The sequence below is a fragment of the Arvicola amphibius genome, chromosome 7, assembly GCF_903992535.2.
Source record: "Arvicola amphibius chromosome 7, mArvAmp1.2, whole genome shotgun sequence".
Classification (NCBI taxonomy): domain Eukaryota; kingdom Metazoa; phylum Chordata; class Mammalia; order Rodentia; family Cricetidae; genus Arvicola; species Arvicola amphibius.
The window spans coordinates 13,396,687-13,418,694 of NC_052053.1; the positions used below are offsets into that span (position 1 = coordinate 13,396,687).

The 22,008-nt window shown below is 38.1% G+C and overlaps 1 protein-coding gene across 2 annotated transcripts in view; it reads right to left on the bottom strand.

Moving 5' to 3' along the window:
- The window catches only part of Dync1i2 (dynein cytoplasmic 1 intermediate chain 2), a 51,765-nt gene that overhangs the window by 24,302 nt on the left and 5,455 nt on the right, over positions 1-22,008 (bottom strand). For both annotated transcript variants that reach the window (XM_038338152.2, XM_038338151.2), the window contains exons 4-5: positions 10,462-10,552; positions 3,061-3,176 (exon numbers count right to left, since the gene is read on the bottom strand). In XM_038338152.2, the coding sequence (XP_038194080.1) occupies positions 3,061-3,176; positions 10,462-10,552 (207 nt within the window). The remainder of the gene's footprint in view (positions 1-3,060; positions 3,177-10,461; positions 10,553-22,008) is intronic.

Here is a 22,008-nt window from a genome sequence, read left to right on the forward strand (position 1 = left end):
ACATTAAAAAAACAAATTATCTAATTTTTGTAAGTAGTTGCAAAGGCTATGATTGGCTTCACATCGTGAGAATATGCTTCCCATTCTCCTTCTCTTGGATACTCCAAGCTCTAACTAAAGCACAAAACTAAGGAAAAGGTGATCTAGTGCCTTCATATGCAGATGGCAGACAACAAACTCCGTGAACACTTGTCAGGCTGCAAATAAACAAACATGGGTTTTTATAAAGTAAGCCTCTAAAGGTAGTCTACACTGGAGAACTCTACAGGATGCTGAAGTGGGCGGGTGCACCCTCTGCAGTGGACTCCATTCACCTATCTTCCCTTTCATTTCCATCAGCGAGGAAAAAGTCTATTTATTATCGGTGAAAGGGCTTCGTGCTTCCTCCTTCCCTGGAGGTCACACTAAAACAATGCTCCTCTGATGCAGACACAGCAATGCGCTGTCTGAGCCACATTCTCCTTTTGGACGAAGTGTTGCTAAACTACAGCTCTGCACCAATAAACTTGGCCCTTGGAGTTAGTATTTTTTGAAAAGGAGATACAGTGAGAAAAGAGATGGTTTTTTTTTTTTAAATTCATTATTTATAGCTGTTTGTATTGGACTGTAACAAAACTTAAAACTACTTAGTATAGGTTACTAACAAAAACACAAAGTTTGCTGCTTTGTGGCAACATGAGAGACAATATATATTTTAGAATTGGTTAAACGTGGTTTGAAATAGTAACTAGCTGGTAAGCCTTGATAACCACCTCTTATTTTTAAGCTTCTTTGTGTGTAAATAAGTATCAATGCTTGGGCTGGAGAGAAGGCTGCTCTTCCAGAGGACCTGAGTTCAATTCCCAGCAACCACACAGTGGCTCACAACCATCTGTAGTAGAGTTTGGTGCCCTCTTCTGGCATTAAATCATACATGCAAATAGAGCACTCATATACATCAAATAAATAAATAAATCTTTAAGAAAAAAAGAATCAAGGCTTAACATTTGGGGTTGTTGCATGTGTGTGTGAGCAGGCATGAATGTGTTTGTGTGTGTATACACACATGCACTACATACAGGTACCACCTGTGTATACATGACAACAGAAACCAAAAGAGGGCATCAGATATCCTGGATGAGGATTTCTAAGATATTGTAAATGACGCAATGTGGTAACTAGGATCCTCTGGAAGAGCAGTAAGAGCTCTGACCTACTGAGCCATGTCTTCTAGACCCCAACCTTCAAGATTGGTGACAGGGTTAGAAATACAACACCTAGTGTGTGGTGAGCACTGTACAGTTAGATTTTCAGCCACTGATTTAAACAGAATTTAAAAATTCTCAAGATTTAAGTATTTCGAGGATTATTATAAACAGATAGCTTCAATAATATACTTAAGAGATGCTGACAGATTCAACTGAGTTCAGATCAGAGAGCCACAAAGAACACAAAGTGAGCACATGCTTAAGTCTCTACAGTGACACAAAAATGGAATTCAAGAAGGCTGTCCAGGAGGCTATGTAACAGCTTCACTTCTGAGCCTAAGAACACACATGAAAGCAGGAGAATGAAGTACCCAGGTGAAGCGTATTCTCCTAAACACGTAACACTGATTACCGTGGGCAGTCAGTCCCTACCACATGCTACACACAGGCATCACAACAAGAAGAAATCGTTCCTAGGCTCAGGGAAAAGTCGGCAAAGTTAAAGTATAATACTGTTAAAGGCCACTCACCCTGCATAATTCCAAAATTGGGGAAAAACAAAATAAAAAAAGTTTTAATCTTGAGCTTGTGGTCCCTCAACTTATCTGTAATTTTTAACTGAAAATTTAAAGATAAATTAAACATTAGGTTACATTTACACACTTGATTTTCTATAATTCATTAGGAAAAATTGTTCCCTATACATGAGCCATTAGAAGAGTAGTTTATAATGTGCCCACAATGCCTTATGCAAAATTCCCAAATTGTCAACAGTTCCAAAAACCTAACTTACTTAGTGGCTAACACTGACAGATCATAAGAAAAGCTATTTGTAATTATTATTTATTTCATTTAGTGTGCTTCCAGCTTTTATTTCTGGAACGCCAATGTCCAAGATGCTGCTGGAATGTTAATGTATGGTAATATACTTTACCACTTTCCTGAAAGCTGAATTGTTACAAACCCAATACATATATTGCCTTAAAAGGTTTTAGATAGAGACTGTGGACCACTCAGAATCCTATTTAAGTCTCCTTTATGTGTAACATAAACTCATTAGTTTAGCTGGCTAAAAAACTTTGTGCTTGATCCATTAGCTTTTTAATGATACTTTAAAAATTAATCCTCATACACACAGACAGAATATTGTATACATAATAAATAAATAAATATTAAAAAAAATTGAAAAAAAATTAATCCTCTTAAAAATAAGTACTCTGGTTTAAGAGCTGAAGGATTCCACATTTAACATAAGGATCTGTCCACAGGGCTTTGAATCACACCTATATTAAAGGCTACTCAATAACCAACAGAATCCTTAAATAATAAAAGGAAGCTTAAGAATTAGGTCTATACATGTTCATGTATTACATTTAAAAAAAAAAAAGGTCAGGCAGGACCACGTGTGTGCAGTTAACTCCAGTGTTATGAAGGACAGAAACAGGAGGACAGCTGGGGGTTGCTAGCTGCCAGTATAGTTCCAGGTTCAATGAGGCAGAATCTGTGTGTCCAGGTAATGAGGCAAAGTGACAGAGGACACCATCCTCCTCTAGACTTCACGTGCATGCATATACCACACCTCCTCACCCCTAAATGCCAAACATTATAGATAAAGAAGAGGCTGGTGGTGGTGCCCGCCTTTAATCCAGCACTCAGGAGTCAAGGGCAGGTAGATCTCTGTGAGTTCGAGGCCAACCTGGTTTACAAAATGAGTTCCAGGACAGCCAAGACTACACACAGAAACCCTGTCTTGAAAAGCAAAAGCAAATACAAAACAAAACCAAAAACAAAAATAAAAGGTAAGGAAAAGAACAACCCAATCTACTCATTTAACACAGTCTTAACGACAATCATATTAAGGGCAGACACTCACCTTCTTTGGGTTGAGCTGCAACGGGGGTCTGAGTCTCCTTCGTATACGTGACGATTTCTCGAGGGGGAAAGTCAACTTGAGTAATTTTGGCCATTCCAAGTTTAATAGGTCCTCGTCTAAATGAGTGAATAGAAATGCTCTTAAACACAATGAAAGATAAATTTTACAACAATCTTGCTATTTTCAAAACTTAAGAACTGAACATTCACGTGTATCTAGTACTGAAATGTAAAACCCTGCGTTACTAGAGAAATGAGAGGTGATAGATGAACTGGCTTTATCTTAGCAAAAGCATTAGAAGGCAGCACAGACAAAAGATAAATCACTCAGGGCACCTTTTTTCATTTTAAAAACCAATTTGGTGGGTTTATTCTTATCAATAATTTATTTATTTATTATGTATACAATGTTCTGCCTGCAGACCAGAAGAGGGCACCAGACCCCATTACAGATGGTTGTGAGCCACCATGTGGTTGCTGGAAATTGAACTCAGGACCTCTGGAAGAGCAGCCAGTGCTCTTAACCACTGAGCCATCTCTCCAGCCTGGTTTTCATTTTCAAAAGGTGAGTAGTGCCATTTCTCAGGACACGGAGGGGTGTGGGGAGTGACAGTTTGAAAGGATAGGAGTTTCGGAATGGACTGCTAAACACGGTAGGTAGGCTGGAAGAACCAGCAACTATGATTCCAGACTTCCTTGAAGAGTCAAATACCTCACCCAGGCCTTGTGTAGTTCCACTCACCAGTGCTAGATTCTGACTTTAAGACTGAAAAGCAGGCTTCTGTTGAAAGCCTGTTCTCTTTAAACAAGTTTTTATAGTGTGCGTGTGCACGTGTGCATGCGTGTGTGCGTGTGTGTAGGTCAGAGGACACCTCTGAGAGTCACTTCTCTCCATCACCCTTATGCAGGCTCCAGGGACTGAACTCAGGTGGCCAGGCTAGCATGGCAAGTGCCTTTCCCCCAAGCCATCTCGACAGACATTTTTTCTACTTCTTACTTTTAGTAGACATTAAAATCACATCAGTGTGGATTTTAAAATAAATTATTAATTTTTTTCAAACTCTACATAGTCAATATTATCTGAGATTCATAGTGAACAAACTAAGGTTGAAATATTCTGAGTCTAAATAACAGGTTTCTTGAATATAATGAAACCACAGAAGTCACTTCTGATGGAGTGAAAGGGAGGGAAGAGCAGGACAGTTGAAATATAAACCAAAAGAAAAATATCTCTTTTTAGCTATTCAGGGAATTTTCACTTGGTTATTAGGCATTTAAATTATAAACTAAAGTATGCTTCCCAACTGCCAAAAGTTCTTAATCATGAAATTTTCTTGAAAGGACATCTAATACAGACATTGTTGCAACTTTCCTAGTATCTGAAATAAATGTCTCACATTTTATAAACATATCTTTTTCAATTTTTGTCACTGTTAATACATATAAATATTTTTCCATTTTAATGACTATATTAGATTCTTTATTTTAAAAATGGAATAAAATTAACACACTGAAAAAGTAATTTGTGAGCCAGGCATGGTGGCACACATTTGTAATCCTAGTACTTGGGAGACATGAGCATTGGTTTCAGTAGTTGAAGCCAGCCTGGGCTACCGAAGACACCATCTCAAAAGAAGAAAACTAAAAAAAAAAAAAAAAAAAAAATTTCTTGCTCTAAGGTACTCTATGTGAGCCATGAAACATTTTTAAAGTGTTTTCTACTTCAGGAATATCTTAGTCATAGGAGAAAAAGTATTCTCAAATACCTAAATGGTAAAATTTAAGAATACTTGAAGCAATCTAGAGTAGTCTAAGAATAAAGTTTGAAATAAGAATTTTATACTCTTGACTTTTAAGATGCAGACCATTAAAGAATAAAGCGCTCACTTACCTAGAAGGATAAGGAGGGCGGGCTAACATTATTAGGAACAAATTACTACCTTGAAAGCACAATAAACCTAATAGCAAAAGGAAACAACATTTTTTTTTTTTTAAATTCTAAGACTTTCTAGAAGAGCAAAGGTAATACCTCACTTCTCCAAAAGCAACATTTACTGAAAGTAAGGAACCAAGGGAAGGAGAGGGTGAAGACAGAGCAAGCAGACTTCCCTGTATTTAATCTAGGCTTATTTATTCTTTGTCAGATGCAATGTTCAAGTACATATTTCAGAATCTGCAAATCCCCAAGGGAAAAGAGCTATCTTAGTCAGGTACAATGGCCACAGCAAATACTTTTATTTATACTGGATTCCAGAATGAATGAATGAAACATTCAATAAGCAAACAAGCAGAATCCAGGGCCAGAGTATAGAGACTAACGTATCTTTTTCCTTTCAGGACTTTAGACTTTCTGATTTGTTTTATTATAGAAAAATTAATTTTCATATCACGTAACTCAGAAAATATTCAATTACAAGGATAAATTATTCAATTAAAAGGATAAATGAGGTGTCACAGTAAAACTTAACTCTAGTCTTAACTAGACACAATATTAGAAACTTAAGCAAAATAAAATTAGAACAGTTTAACAAAAAAAGCAAGTGAATTATTAAAGAGAGAAGATAATAAATCTATGCAATACCCCAAATCGGAATCTGAGTGAAGCTGAAGAACTGATGGATCTGTATCCCAATGCAGCGTCCTAAATGGTTGTAGGACAACCATGAAGCATTAGTGAAAAAGGTCAGAAGTTAGTCAAGCAAATGCATTCTACAAACAGCTAATACTAAAGCACTATTCACAACTAAGAACTACGTGTATTTGTTAGTAAGACTCAAACAAAGCCCTTACTCTAGGTATCACTCCAATGCTCTAGCGCACACAAAGAGCATCACGGTGGTTAAGAATGCAGACATATAACCCAGAACAATTCAATGTATCTTCACAACGTGGGAAATTAGTACTGCGCCAAAAGGGACACAAACAGCTATAGTACACAAACCAAATATACATTATTTATAGATGGTAAACAAAACAGGTTATGAAAGAGTTAAAAAGAGTTTTAAGATTCCTAATGAATAAAAGATTAGTAAAAATAGTTAACATATTCTTGCCCAAAGCTTTAAATGTGTGCAGGAAATTGCCATACTGGTAAAGGAAATGAGTCAACACATAAGCCTTTTGGTAAGAAAACCAAAACTATTCCACTGGGACACAAAGTATGACCTTGCTGTAATTCACGGGTTAAGCACTGCCTTGGGCTCACATGTCACTGCTTTAGAAAAGAACTAAGATTTCTTTATCTGGGGGAAAAAAAACAGATTTTTTTCCCCTTTCAAAAGGATTTACCTAACTTTTGGAGAATCTCAATCCTAAATAAAGTCAGTGCTGTTTTATCACTGCCAAATGGACAAATCTTATATCTGATCTTTTCCACCTAAGATAAATCTAGTCTTTATCAGACAAAAAGGCACTTTATCGCATTGGCATGTGTGTGCTGGCAATACTGTCAAGTCCATAGCTCCATATGGAAGGCAACGTGCAGCGCTACACGTAACACCAGCATTTTGTGGGGTATCTGCTTCTCATTTATACAAGTTATAAAATACACAACTAATTTTAGTTCTATAAATTTTAATACAGCAAATGGTTTCTCAGCTTGCCTGCATAATTTACCAATGAAAAACAATTAGAGGAAATAAGAGAACTCCTTCCTCTTACAAAGAAAGCACTTGGGTTTTAAAAGGGTTGTATGTATGCAATGAGAGAAGAGGGCACAGTGAAGACCGACTTTGTACTGAGCAAGGAACAGCAACAAACTTCGGCTTTGTTAAAAGCAGTTTGATGAGTTGGTCTCCAAGGAATGTTCTGTCAACAGCCTCTACATTATACAAGGGCTGACCAGTAACATAAACCTTCTTGTTGAGAATGTCATTTTAATCTAAAATTGAGCAAAACTTCATTTCAGAATACAGCAAGTACTAAAAAATACTCCATTCAAAATAAGTGATTATATGTATTAAAAGGTTTTTTAATCATATAAAGTATAATCCTAATTCTTAAAAATAAACTAATCAAAAGTAGGGGGAAAGGGGGGTGGAGAGATAAGTCTGGATTGCCTGACTGAATAGCTATTGCCTAAATTTTACAACAAGTGATGAAGACAGTAAACAAATGCGAAACTGAAAGTGCAGCCTTTCACGCTGCCCTGTAAATGACCAGCAGCAGCACAGAAACGCCTATCGTTTAAACAGCAGCCCGCTGCTGTGTCCACGCTATCTTTGCTGTTTGTGAGAACTAAGCTTGGCCTCCCTGGCCAGCGAGCGGCTGCAGGTGCGTGCACAGGGCCACTAAACAACTGCATGCATTGCCTGGGGCATTGGTCCTCACTCCTCCACCATCCCTGCTGCTCAGGGTGAGCTCATTTCATGTCACTTTCAGATCTGAATATTCTATTTAAGAGCCATGTATTTAGAAATGCATCATTTTACTACAGTTTTAAGCATCTACAAATTATCTTTCCATTATGGAACTTGGAGATAAATCAACAAAATTCAGGTTTCTATTTGTATGTGTGAAATGGACAAAGAGCCCTCTTGAAAGTTCTTTCAGGTAAGTCAGTGCTTTCACAGGACACTGAATTAGGATTTAAAAGTTCTTTTCTTTCCTGCTAAACTTACATAAAAACTATTTTCTTCCTCTAGTAAGAACAAATACCTTGAAAATTCTCAAGATACTTGCTTTCTTATATTATAGAAAGTCATAAAATATACCTTACATTAAGCCCAAGATACATAATCTCCTTCGAACATTTTGAAAAAGCATCTTTAAGCTAATGATTCAATCACTAGAGCAGCATTCTGAGAAAGCAGAGAATCTATCTTCCATGGTAACCTGCAGTAATTAAGATGAAGCTGGCAATTTTATGAACATCTGTTTGTTCAACACACCAACAGTTTTCTCACCAATACTTACCTCCCAGACCAATTACAACAGCCCAAGGCCTCTCTAGTTTCTAGGTTACTCATGGAGGATAACACTTTTTAACTCATAGTAACTTTAAAAATTAAGTAAATGTTACACACTACCTTTAAAAACAAACTTACTGACAATGCTTTAAAATAATCCCTCTATTCCTATTTGAAATGAGGAACAATGAGCTCATGAAGTATAAATTATTCAAATAAAGATAACATGTAATACTAAAGAATTTAGAAAATACAGTAACATGTGAGAAATATTTTCACTGTTATAATGTGAAAAAACCTTTTCACTTGAAAATATCAGCTGCTTATTAGATATTTAAAGGAATACTGACGTATTTGCATAGACGAGTGTGGAAATGCCAGGCATGGTGGCACACACCTTTTATCCTAGCACTGGGGAGGCAGAGGCAGGTGAGTCTGAGCTGGAGGCCAGCCTGGTCTACAGAGCAGGTTCCAAACCACCCAGGGCTACATGCTGAGGCCGTCTTAGAAACAAAAACAAAGAGCATGGAAGCATAAACCAAATAGCTGTAGTCATAAAAATTAATTTAGATTAAACTGCCTTCATTATATGTATTTTCTACATAGAGTAATATTACTTGTCAAAAGAAAGCTTTATTTTTTTCTTAAATAAAAGTTTTCATTTACCTGCAAAAATAGTACTGCTATATTGGTCACTTTCAGAAAGCACATCTCAAATTCAAGTTGGCAAGCTTTTTGTACCTTTTATTTTTAGATTTTATTTTTATGTATATGAGTGTTAGCCTGCATATTGTTTATGCAGCACATATGTGTCTGATTCCAGCTGAGATCAGAAAAAAGCATCAGACTCTCTGGAACTGGCGTTAGAGATGGTTGTGTGCCACAGTGTGCATGCTGGGAACCAAATCTGGGTCCTCTGCAAGAGAAAGATGCACTCTTCACTGCCGAGTCATCTCTCCAGCCCATTTCTGTGCCTTCGATTGTTAACGACAATCCGATATTTCGGAACTGAATATAGTGCTGACTTTTGGGGCCATCCAACCCCTTTTATTTGCAGAGTTTGTTGTGGGGTTTTTGTTTGTTTCATTTCCCTCTCAGAGTTAATTGTCTATTTTTATCTTTAATCAGAGATGCACACACACACATGCACGGGGGGAAAAAAGATGAGAAGTTTTAATAACCTTTTTTCTTCTGCAGGGGATCGACAGCTAGGGCTTCACACACGCCAGTTAAGTCCTTATTGGTGACTATAACTTGGCCTTTAAAAGGATGCTAAGATGTTTTTTCTGGGGAGGATATTTTACTTTGGCCCCAAATAAGGACTCTGAATCAACTGTAGATTTGACCTGTGGTGTTTACGCTTGTCTCTGCTGCAGCGCCGACTACGTGCACAAGCAGGGCACAGGGAGAGCTGACAACACTTTCCTCAACATGGCTTTTAGAAAAAGGATGAAATACTACTAAATTTCTGAAAAACAAATTTCAACATGTATGCAGAATCCTAAAAACAAACATGAAATAAAGTTTTTATTTTGCTTTTTGAACGTGTTCATATTTATTGTACATCAAAAGATTTCATTTCTTTGATCCCATGATAACATTTTGAAAAAGATCTGATAACTTCTACCTTCTCGACAAGGAAACAGAACCAGAGAGGCTAATGTGCTCAATGCCACCTGTAGTTTTGCTTTGAGGTATGGGGCACACACGTATACAAAACCCAGCTTAATTTACTCTAACTGCACAAATACAGTCTTATGAGGCAGACATAAGCTCAATACAACCTCTAAGTAAGCCAGTGTTTCCTTGGTAGTAATTCTTTAACACTGATAATTTATGTATTATTTTACAGTTTTATTTTATTTATGTGCATGTGTATGTACCTTGCTTGTCTGTATGTGCACAATGTGTGTGCAGTGCCCGCAGAGGTCAGAAGAAGTTGGATGCCCTGGAACTATAGTTACAGATGACTGTGGGCTGGCAGATGTGGGTGCTAGAATCTAAACCGAGTCCTCTGCAAGATCAGCAAGTGTTCTTAACTACCCAGCTCTGATATTTTATGTTATGGTTATTTTTATCTTATTTAACAGAATTAGCTACTTAATAAAACAAAATTGGGCTGCTTAATTGAATTGTTTCAATGTCTAATAGCAATTAGGAATGAAGCATAACAAAGATGTTCTATATTATTTGTAGTCAAAACAGTCACACAATAACCAGTACGTTTGTTTAAGTAGAACAAATTTAAATTCATGAACACCTCCATTTTTAATATAAATTATTATAAAAACCACTTAACAATTTACTACAAATGTGTGACAGCTAAAATACTGCTGCAAAAATTTACCCCAATTTACAAGAGTATTTCTATGCCGTTTAGATTTTAAGAAGTAATGAGTCAACATAAATATTTAGACTCCTTCCAAAGCACTGACAGCATGTGGCACTGAAGGCATTCTGTTTTATCATTAAAATATTAAAAAAGAATTATATACCTAGATCCCACGGCGCCATCTCCAGAATCTTGGCTTCCAGCTTCACTTGGCGTGCTCACAGATTTGGACGATGGAGACATAGGAGGAGGAACTAAACAGTGGAACAGACAGGTATCCGCTGTTACTACATGGGGAGCTTGCTTAGCTTACGGTGTTTCAAAAATAACTTAACATGAAGCAATTAACAAAAAGGAAAAATGGTAAGAAATCAAACAACAGAAATCTATGGGTGAAAATGAACAGCAGGAAGAAAGGGGAAAGACAGTCAACAATCATGCTGAGGACTCATGCAATTTCTCTGGCAAGATGCACATAGGCTTTCTATGTTTAAAGGGCACGATTACGGAAAGATGTTTCTTCATCCTGTCCATCACCAAAGGTGGCCACTAATTTCAAAGGAGAACATTCCTTCTTGCTTTTTTAACACCACTCTTATAAGACAATACAATTTTATGTGTTAATTTATGATTACCCTGCCAAAATTAAAACTTTGAAATAAGTACGCTTCAAGTAATTTGATCTCTGGTTTTCTAAGATTTGTTTTAAAATGTTAAACTTTGTCTAATAATTTTCTTTCAAACAATTTTAGGACTAGGGATGTAGCTCAGTGCTTGTTGAGCATGCGCAAGGTCCTGATTTGATCCCTGATGCCTCAAAAAATTAGTATTTAAAATCAATCCATTTCTCTCCGTTGAAAATAGGCAATTTAGAGAAAGGATTTAGATAAAGGAATGGCTCCTTTAAAACGTTCATTAGTTTCCAGCAATTTGGATGGAAAATGCAAGCAGGCCATAAAACAGCATGCCTTCTCGACATGATGCATAACATAAAGCAACACATGCAAATTACACACAGTAAGATGTATGGTAACTTCTTACCCCAGTACTCAGAAAAAACTGAACGTACAGACAAAGATACAGACACCCAAAATATTCTTAATCCCTTCTTAGAGAAAACATACATTCTTCATAGTTTATAAAACAATAGCAACTGTTTTTCTCCAATGTTTCAACACCTTGTAATAGCAGTTAAACGTGCACATTTCATGTTATGACATTTGGAAAACTTTTTGATTACCGTAGTAGACAGTACAGGAGGCTCATCACTGCCACCTTCTGGTTAAATTTTTTACCACAAATGTCCCAATCCCAATTATCTTTTTAAAATAATGTTTCAGTGTGCAACATTAAGTGACTAACACATTTCATGTTGTGCTGACCTCACTTAATATCTACTAAACAAAAGGTAAATTCATAATTATATAATCAGTAATATATGGAAAAAAGCCACAGCTAGAATGTTTGTTTTCTGAGCCTTGCTTGTATTTCAAACAGTATTAAAAACAAAACCAATGTTTCTAAAATTTTGATTAAATGTAAGAGAAGCCATTAGGCAACCTGTGGAACTTCTTACTATTCACTTGTGGCTGGCTGGCACTGTGCTATGTGCTGCACCTACAATTCAGCATAGCTGACACGGAATGGATCTAAAGTAAAGTAACGGTGTGAAAATCCTTCTCTTCTTGTCCCCTCACTGGGAGGCTCCTGTTGGTCTAAGCTCCGGCTGCACACAGGATGGCACTGTGTGACAGCTGCTTCTCTACTGTGCTATAAACACAAATATATGTTTATTAAATTGTAGTGAAGCACTGTATCTCCATACCAAACATCTCCAATATAGTAAGTCTATGTTCTTTAAATTGTATATATAATTTTATAATTGAGAAACAAATTTCTTTACAGATGCATATTAGAGAGACTGAGGAAAATAGTAAAGTTATTATTAATATATTTCTCAGAAAGCATCAGAAATATTTTTTCATTTTCATTGTCTTTTCCTCTTTCTGGTGATTTCAAGTATCAATGATTCTATTCAATAAGTTTAATCATAACTCACTTTGTAAAGACTGCATTAAAAATGTCAGCAAAACTCTTTAGAAATAGGTTAAGTGGAAATTACATGTACATAAATAAAATATATTAACCCAGTTCTGAAATGAATGTTTCAGAAAAAAAAAATCAAGAGTGACAGGACTACCAGAGTCTCTCGATGACTCAGCCAGGAGAACTATCACTGTGACTTTAAATGTGCACTCAGAAAAAAATCTCCTTCCCAACATCCCCAAACTCCATTCTCAGTGCTCAGAGGCTGCTGAGAGGACACATAACAAAGTCTGAGCTCCTATCTAGCTGACTAACTTCATCTTGTAACAGAAAGGGACTGTGCCTCAGAAGGGACTACCTGGAAAAGGCAAATCACTATTATCAAAGGGTGGTTTTGAAAAGCTAATATAAAACAAGGGAATGGTAACTAACTGACTACCACACTGTACTCAATTAGTCTCAGAAAAAAATAAAGGAATATGGAAATTATGCAACGAGGCAATGCCACTCCACTCTCAGACGTCAACAAATCACTGAAATAATGAAAGCATATTCAAGGAGAAGACTCTGAACTTTAGAGCTACTAAGTCTTAGAAAAGACTCACTTCTGGAACTCATTTTAAACGATGGCTTGTAAATATAATTGGCTTCAAAAATATCATAAGCCATTAATATGTAGTAATATGTAATCAAGTATTTCACATATGATTTGCTTAGTAAGATAGTGAGTGATTTGATGAGAATGTCTTTATTTCAAGTTCTGTTTATAAAATAGCCAATAAGAGGTTTTGCATTGTCAGAGCATATGAATATGCTAATGGATTTAAGCTACACAGAAGCGCCAGCAAAGAAGTATGGAATGAAGACAAAACACTGACCACATACATAACACTGAAACAAGGAACTGATTCAGTCTCTCGGACAAAAGCTTCATCAAGGCTTTACCCACCACCCCAGGATATAAAATTAACATTACAGAGTTTGGCCAGTGATGATAACTAGAATATTCTTAACCATAAAGACCTAAAAATGCACTCAGATTTAAAATGAACGCTAACTCTGGTCAACCACTCACAGAAGCCCCAGAGGTGAAGGACGGCGTGTAGAAGAGACTCTGGGAAAAGTGCGTTTGCCAGGAAGAGCAGAGAGAGGCAGGCAGCCATGGCAGGGGAGTGCGGAGACTGTGAACATTGGCAGAGATGGTGAGTGGACACACCCACGGCCGTGGGGTCTCCCGGCTACCGCATCAATACACACAACATTCATGCCTCATTCCCCTTGCGGACGGACACATGCTCCCAGCTTAAAGCTGAACATCTAAGCTGTTCACATCCTTTGTCCTATGAAACACTGCTTTAAATATTAACCTTTGAAATACTAATTTCTCCATTTATAACACCCTCTTCTGATAATGAATATTAATGTGTTTGCTATTGTTGTTGTTTAGTTTTTGAGTCAGGGTTTCACTGTGTAACAGCTCTGGCTGTCCTGGAACTTGATCTGTAGGCCAGGCTGACTTCAAATGCACAAGAGATTTGCTTGTTTCTACCCCTGGAGCACTGGTCTTAGAGGCCTGGGCCACCATGCCTGGCCAAGCATTAATTATTTAAATAAAGTTAATAAAAATAATTTTATAGTGTTAAAATACCATAAAGAGCTGGGTGGCGGTGGCACATATCTTTAATCCCAGCACTCAGAAGGCAGAGTCAGGCAGATGAGTTCAAAGCCAGCCTGGTTTACAGAGTCAGTTCTAGGACATCCAGGACTATGCAGAAAAACTCTGTCTCTAAAAACATAAAAAAACAAAAAACCATAGAGAACAAATATTCTTTGTCATGAAATGTTTTTTTTAAAAAAAAAAAAAAATTAAGCTACACTTGAAAAATATGACCTGGCAACATGGATGGTGTTTTCTCTAAAAATTTGATTTTAAATATCCAAAAGTTACAAGAAAATTCAGAAGAGGAAAACTATTGCTTAATTAAGCAATGCTGTGCTTAAACTTAGCTCTTAAAAGTTAAAACTTTATTTTAGGAAATATTCAAATTTCAATTTCTGCTGTGTATTTGCCCACAACATCTTAAAGAAGGGTGTCTTTTGTCTGGTCTTTCCAAGTAGGTCTTAAAAACTGAACAAATATTTAAAGTGTAGCCTGTGTTGGCACCAGGGATAAAAATGTGAGCAATCAGACAAAAACAAGCCAAATGGCCAACTAAGTAACAATCTACCAGCAAATATGATGAGAGGTTTTATTAGTGACATTAAGAAGAAGAAAAAGGCCGGGCAGTGGTGGCACACCCCTTTAATCCCAGCACTCGGAAGGCAGAGGCAGGAGGATCTCTGTAAATTCAAGGCCAGCCTGGTCTACAAGAGCTAGTTCTAGGGCAGGCTCCAAAGCTATACAGAGAAACCCTGTCTCGAAAAACAAAAACAAAACAACAACAACAAAAAGATTAAAATAAAATAAATAAATTTTTAAAAAATACAAGAAGAAAAAGATGTAGAAGAAAAAGAAGAGAAAGAAGAACTAGTCAGGCATGGTGGTGCACACATTTAATCCAGCACTTGGGAAGCAGAGGCAGGCAAATCTCAGTGTATTCCAGTCCAGCCAAGACTACATAATCAGATCCCCATCTCAAAAGAAAAAAAATCATTTTTAGTTGAATTTAAAAAAAGAAAAATCATATTAAAGAAAAATATATTTGATAGTGATTCAAGAAATTTTTATAGAGAAAAGAAAACAAATATTCATACATTAGGTCACGACACAAACTGGACTTTTAAAAAAATTATCACGTTTGTCTGGTATCCTCAGAGGTCAGAAGGAGTCCAGTCCCCTGGAACTGGAGTTAAAGATGATTGTGAGCCACCATGTGGGTACCAGGAACTGAACCTGAGTCCTCTGCAAGAGTACCAACTGTGCTTGACTGCTGAGCCATCTCTCCAGCCTCTGGGTTTGCTTGTTAGTTTGTTTGTTTGTTTGAAACTGAATTATTGAAAACAACAACAACAACAAAAAACCCCAGTAACAACTTTATCTGTATTCTGTACTCTTCATGACAAATTATAAAGAAGTGCTAGGCATTACTATTGTGGTTATAAGTGTATGTTTTAAGGATTATGAAATGCATTTTGCCTAATTGTTTTTTAAGATTTATTTTTAATTATGTGTATGTTTCTCTGGCCACAGTAACAGGAATGCAGGTGTCCTGAGAAGCTAGAAGAGGGCATCAGATCTCCTGGAGCTGGAATTACAGGAAGCTGTAATCTACCTACATGGGTGCTAGGAATCTAACCCACATCTTCTGCTAGAGTATACAGTCTTACCTGCTGTACCATCTCTCCTGTCCTCCCATCCCTGCCCCCACTTTGGCCTAATTGTTTAAAGGCAAAAATATCACCATAATGTGTTTACCCTTTATTGGTTTCATTATGTTAAATCAGCTAAGAGATGGAAAATAGTTTCGAAATAAGAAAGTGATCTGACTAGGACTTGGAAAGGCTAAAATCTTAAACAGAGTCCAGGCCACAGCTGCTATTTAAAGATATCCTTAATTCTGTGTAATCAGCTTATGCTCTGTTGTGAACATGATCTCGTGTGCCTTTACATTATTTATAAGTACTGTAAGCTACAATAAAGCAATGACACTTAGCTTGTTTCTCAAATCCTGCTTACTTACTAGTGCACTAAACTGCTCCTTTTAGACAGATCTAACTTTGTACTCTTACAGGAGGCTAAAAATTCTAAATATTTCCATGTCAAATAGTAAGATTATACTTAATTAAGATCCTGGGGCTGGAGAGATGGCTCAGTTGTCAAGAGCACTTGCTGCTCTAACAAAATGTGCTGGCTAGTTTATGTCAACTTGACAGAGGCTAGAATCATCTGAGAGGAGGAAGCCTCATTTGAGAAAATGTCTCCAGAAGATCAGGTTGTAGGCAGGCTGGCCTGTAGGGCATTTTCTTAAGCAGTGATTGATGGGGGGTGGGGCAGCCAATTTATAGGTTCTATAAGAAAACAGGCTAAGCAAGCCTTGGGGAGCAAGCACCCCTCCATAGCCTCTGCATCAGTTCTTGTCCCCGGGTTCTTGTCCTGTTGAGTTCCTGTCCTGACTGACTTCCTTTCATTGAACAGTGCTGTGGAAGCAGAAGGCTTTAATAAACTCTGTCCTTCCCAAGTTGCTTTGGTCATGGTTTTTCATCACAGCAATAGTAACCCTAACTAGGTCACGGAAGATTCCCAGTTCAGTTCCCAGCACTAACATGGTGGCTGAACCCTCTTCTGACCTCCACAGACAGCAGGCATGCTCATAGCTCACATACATACATGCAGGGAAAACACATACACATAAAAGAAAAATATTTAAAAAGTTAAAAATCTTTCAGAAACCACTCACATTCGTGAGCATTTTCATTAAAAAGAAAAAGCACAGCTATTTGCAGTCTTTCCATAGTTTAATTTAGCAAAAACACCAAACTAATGGCTTGAAGATCAGCAATACTTTGCCTTCCATCCCCCACCTTTCTCTCATGTCTACACTTAGAACAAAACAACTGAATAAAGAAGAGAATTTTTAAGACATTCTGGCCAGTAAGGATGAGTGCTGTGCAAGCCTGCAGGCCTGAGTTCCGTCCCTGGAACCCGGGTGAAGGCAGAAGCGAAGAGCTGACTTCACAAAGCGTTCCCCTGGCATATATGCCACCCCTCATACAGTGATAGGATCAATGAAACTACTAACGGAAAAGCAGCAGGGAAATGATCTCTACCTAAGCATGCCTGTGCCTCCTGAATACAAAATGACACTCCATGTGCTACACTTGCCCAGCAAAAACCCGCTTCTTTTTCAGCTTGTTATTGGCTAGGAACAGTGACTTAGAGACATTTTTATTTGACTCAACTTGCCTCATACTTTCAAACTCAAGTGTCACCTAAGAGAGGATACAAAATCCACAGCTGAAGGCCAGTTACAGTTCTGATGAGTACAGTTTCTATTTAAGGAAGTCTTGGCTTGAAATCCTTACAAACCCTCCAGACTGTCAGCAGGGCTCCTGTTGCTAAGCTACCAGTAACTCTGCAGCTTCTGCCGTCAGAGCTTGTGCACAAGTGCATAGCATCAAGACTTCACACAGATGAAGAATAAAAATGGAATTGTTGGTATACTTCTAAGATTTGGAGTTTTTCAATATGATGCTGGACATTATCTCAGGATTTGAAGCTATAGTGGACGGAAGAAGGATTACTAAATTACATCAGATTCTACTAAATGGCAGTAACACAGCAATGCTGGTTCTTGGAGAAAGACCTTAAGTACAAATGGATTTCCTTGACTTATGCTAAATTCTGGATTTTTTAAAAGACCTTTAATGTTTAGATTCTATAAGCATAAGTCTCTGTTAAAGGGAAATACTTTAAAGATGTACATCTGTTTCCTAAGCTAATCATAGTTATCTTGTACTTTGTTTTTGCTTTGTTTTGTTCGTTTTCTAAAAGACTAATAAAGGTTTTGATTTTGTTACAAACAAAACTCTTGTATCCTACTCCAGGCTTTAAGTCACCTGGCCTCTACCCACTTCGCCCTTTCTTCTCTCTGGCTTCTTACACTGCAGTCACAGGACTAGCTAAGCCTGGATCCACCCAGGGACTCGGACTCACTGTCCCCTCCACCTGGATGGCTCCTACTCGCAGTTTTAACATGCCGGGCCCTTCTGATCATTCCATCCTCTCTCACACAGCTTTTCCAACACCCTATCTAATGCAGCCTCAGTCTCACTCTGATAGACCGCCCTGACAATCCAGCCCCACCACAGGAACTCTGCCAGGCTCTTGTCTATACTCACAAGTCTGTCCCCGAGACTGGCTTATCAAAAGTTCTTAATATTTTCTGAATTAATGAGTGGATGAACAAAATTTTTCTTAAAAATCTGTAAAAGTAAATATTAGAAATTTGAATTTCAAAAATCAATGTTTCAAACTTTTCACAGTTCAAAACGGAAGTCAAATTTATGGGAAGTCTAAATACTATAAATTTATACCATATTAACTTTATAATGAGATTATGATCATGTAAAATGTTTACTAAGCCCTCATTACAAAGAAAGGAGCCAGCCTTTAATCCTAGCACTTGGGAGGTAGAGGGAGGCAGATCTCTGTGAGTTTGAGGTCTGCCTGGTCTATATAGTAAGTTCCAGGACAATCAGGAAGATCCTGCCTCATTAAAAAAAAAAAAGCAAAAAACAGACAGACAACAACAAAAGCGAATAGGAGATATTGGTGAGACAGCTCAGTGTGAAAAGGTGCTCGCCACAAAAGCCTGCAGGCCTAAATTTGATCCTCTTTGTCCACACGAAGGCGAAGAGAACCAACTTCCCAAAGCTGTCCTCTGACCTCTGAACACAACATGTGGTACATACACTAATAATAGCAAATATTTAAATAAAAAAGAAGGACGCTTCCTCTTATTCTTCCAGAGAACCTTGGTTCAGCTCCCAGCACCCACATGGTGGTTCACAACCACCCCTAACTCCAGTTCTGGGGGAATCCTACATCCTCTCTGGCCTCTGAGGCACATGTATAGTACATATACATACATGTAGGTGAAACACTCAAAGACATTTAAAAAAATCTAAAAGAAGAAATCCTCCAAACAAACCCCCACAACTGCAGCTGATAAGAAGAGCTGACCATACACTTTCCTGGTAAACCTAGAACTGCCTCCAAAGCTCCTCCACAGCTAGCTGGGTCCTTCATTTCCGACAGCCTCTCTCTGCCTACCTTGTCACCCAGCAGAGTGAGCCATGGCTATTTCTCTCCACACTTCCCTGTCTTGGCTCACATTTCTTCTATGGAAAGGTTCTCCTTTTCCATCTATACACACTGAAAGCCTACAGACACCGGGTAGCCAGGTTTACATAGCAAATTCCAGACGGCTATACAGCGAGATCAGAAAGGAAGGTAATTGGTAGATGTGACTATATAAAATGGAGGACTCTTTTCAATAAAGATTAAGGAGTCAACAGGTAACCAATTAGGAGAAGGTTGTTTGTTTTCGTTTTTAAACCATGAAGACAAAAGTTCTACAAATCAAAAGATAAAAACCTCAATAATAAACAAGCAAAAATAACACACATGTAAATCCCAGAGGAGACAAGCTGAATGGGAACAGTTATATGAAGAGACAGCAGTCCCGTCACTGCAATCGGGTATGTGTGCACTGAACACGTTGGGTTTATCACTACCTGTGACTGTTAGCTTTAACTGTCAGCCAGGCACAGGCTGGAGTCCCTGGGAAGAGTCATAATGGGGGATCGTCTACATTAGGTTGGTCTGTGACGTGTCTGTGGGCGATGTCTTCATGAAGTTAACTGATGTAGATAATACCACTCTCTAGGCAGGGGCTTCTGACCTGTGCGGCAGCAGAATCGCACAAGCGATCAAGCGAGCAGCATGCATGCACCCACTTGGCTCTGCTCTTGCTGTGGCTGGGATGTGACTAGCTAGCTCGAGTTCCTGCCACCTGACTTCCCTTTGACAGTTGATCGGGAACTGGGAGCTAAAGTAAACTCTTCCTACGTTGCTTTGTGTCAGGAAATTTTATCACAGCAACAGAAATGCCCATCAAGCCAGCAGCTTGGACACTATTCAGTGAAAATACAGACGCAGGAGGGTTAGTATTTGTAGACACTTCTGAGACGATAAGTAGAACCTAAGTAAGCCTGCATAAAGCATCACAGCCAAGTCAGTTCCTGGACATATCCCCAGAGAAACTCTTCTGCTTCCTTCAAAGGAAGGAAATACACTCTTTATGATACTAAAACAAACAAGCAACCCGAGTAAATAGTACCAGGGAACTGGGGAAGTGAAATATAATGCATAATAGAATATAATACAGGTCAAAAATAACTAACTAGCCAAGTAAGTATGTAGCAACATGGAATAAATAATTAGACAATACAATGTCATCAATGTTAAACACACACAAATATGAAAGACATTAGAAAAACAAGCACTCAGAAGACAGACCCAAAGAACCTACATATTCTAAAAACTCAAGAATGGTTACATTGTACAACCACTAGAACTAGAAGTGGAGAGAGGGCGAGCCTCTCCACCCCATCTCTAAAGAGCAAGAATCAACAGCAGAGGCAGGCTATGAATTAAGACAGATGAGCAAGTGACAGAGAAGCCAAGGGGGCAAAAAGAACAGGGAAGGAAAAGAAAGAACATAATGGCACAGAAATAAAAAACAAGACCCCTCAAGAACTGTACAACTAATAAGTGATGTGATTCAATTACTAGGATAACAAAAAATCTAATTAATTTGTTTTTAAAATCAAAGTATATAGCACAGAATTATTAAAGATATAAAATTAATGTGCTATCGTCTTCAAATTCAAATGAGCAGGAAAAAGTAACAATGAATAGATCCTAAGAATAATGAGCCTTTTCATCTTAAAACCTTTTAGAAACACCAGCTTCACTAAGGACAGGAAGCTCCACAACAGGTAGACAGGAGCTACTGCCTCTGGTATGTGTCCCTAGGCTAGATGAAGTCAGCCTACAGTCTAGTGATGGCACACACCACACACAGGTAATCCCTGCACTCAGAAGGCCAAGGCAAGAGGGCTGAAAGTTCAAGGTCAGACTGGGCAGAAAACCCTGTCACAAAAACCAAACCCAAAACCCAAAACAAAAACCTCAACATCTGGAAATATGGACCAAACCCAAAACCCAAAACAAAAACCTCAACATCTGGAAATATGGCTAAGGAGGTAGTTCCGATTGTAAAATGCTTGCTACACAAGCATGAGGACCTGAGTTCTAGCCCCAGAGCCAGTTTGGTGGTACATGACTATAGTCCCAGCCAGGGAGGTGGAGGCTGGGGATCCCTGGACTCAGGGGCCAGCAGCCTACTCTATTCCAAGCCGGAGGTCAGGAAGGTGGGTAGCACCCAAGGAATGAACCAAGGTTATCTTCCGGCTTTTACATGCATGGGCACTTGCCTGCATACACACAAACACAAAAAACACACAAAGATATTAGCTCAAAAACTAACCTTGAAATGCCAGGTCCCTAAAGGATAAAGGCCATCGTCACACTTAAATACGTTCTCCATAGCAGCACCCAACACAGAACTATATTACTGAAGTAAGCACTGAATGCTTTCTGATGTATAACTAGATCATTCTCAGCATCTCTATGTGGCCTACTAGTCTAATATAATCATCACAATGAATAGCCCAGGAAAAGGACAAGACCAAGTGAAATGACTGCCAAAAGAAGCAGCCAGTATTATTATGCCTCTGACTGCTTTGAGAAAATACTATAAATTTCTCTTCCTGCTCCTTTGCTTTTGAGTACTAGTGCTAGAACTCTGACTTGGATACTTTTCCCTAGTCCTTCCCTAGTCTACGAAAACAAGTACACAGTAAAGATTAGGAAATTCTCACCTTTAAGTTTAGCATAGTATTGTGCACAGTAAATTGCCGATTTAAATAAGAAAATTCAATTTGTGTTAGTAGATATTAATCTTGATCTCTCAAACAAAATATATACTAATACGTCTGGGGGAAAAAGGAATTCCAAGTAAATAATAAGATTAATGTTTTTGAGACAAAGACCATATGTATATGGTATCACACCAATGCACTGAGCTCAGACATGTCT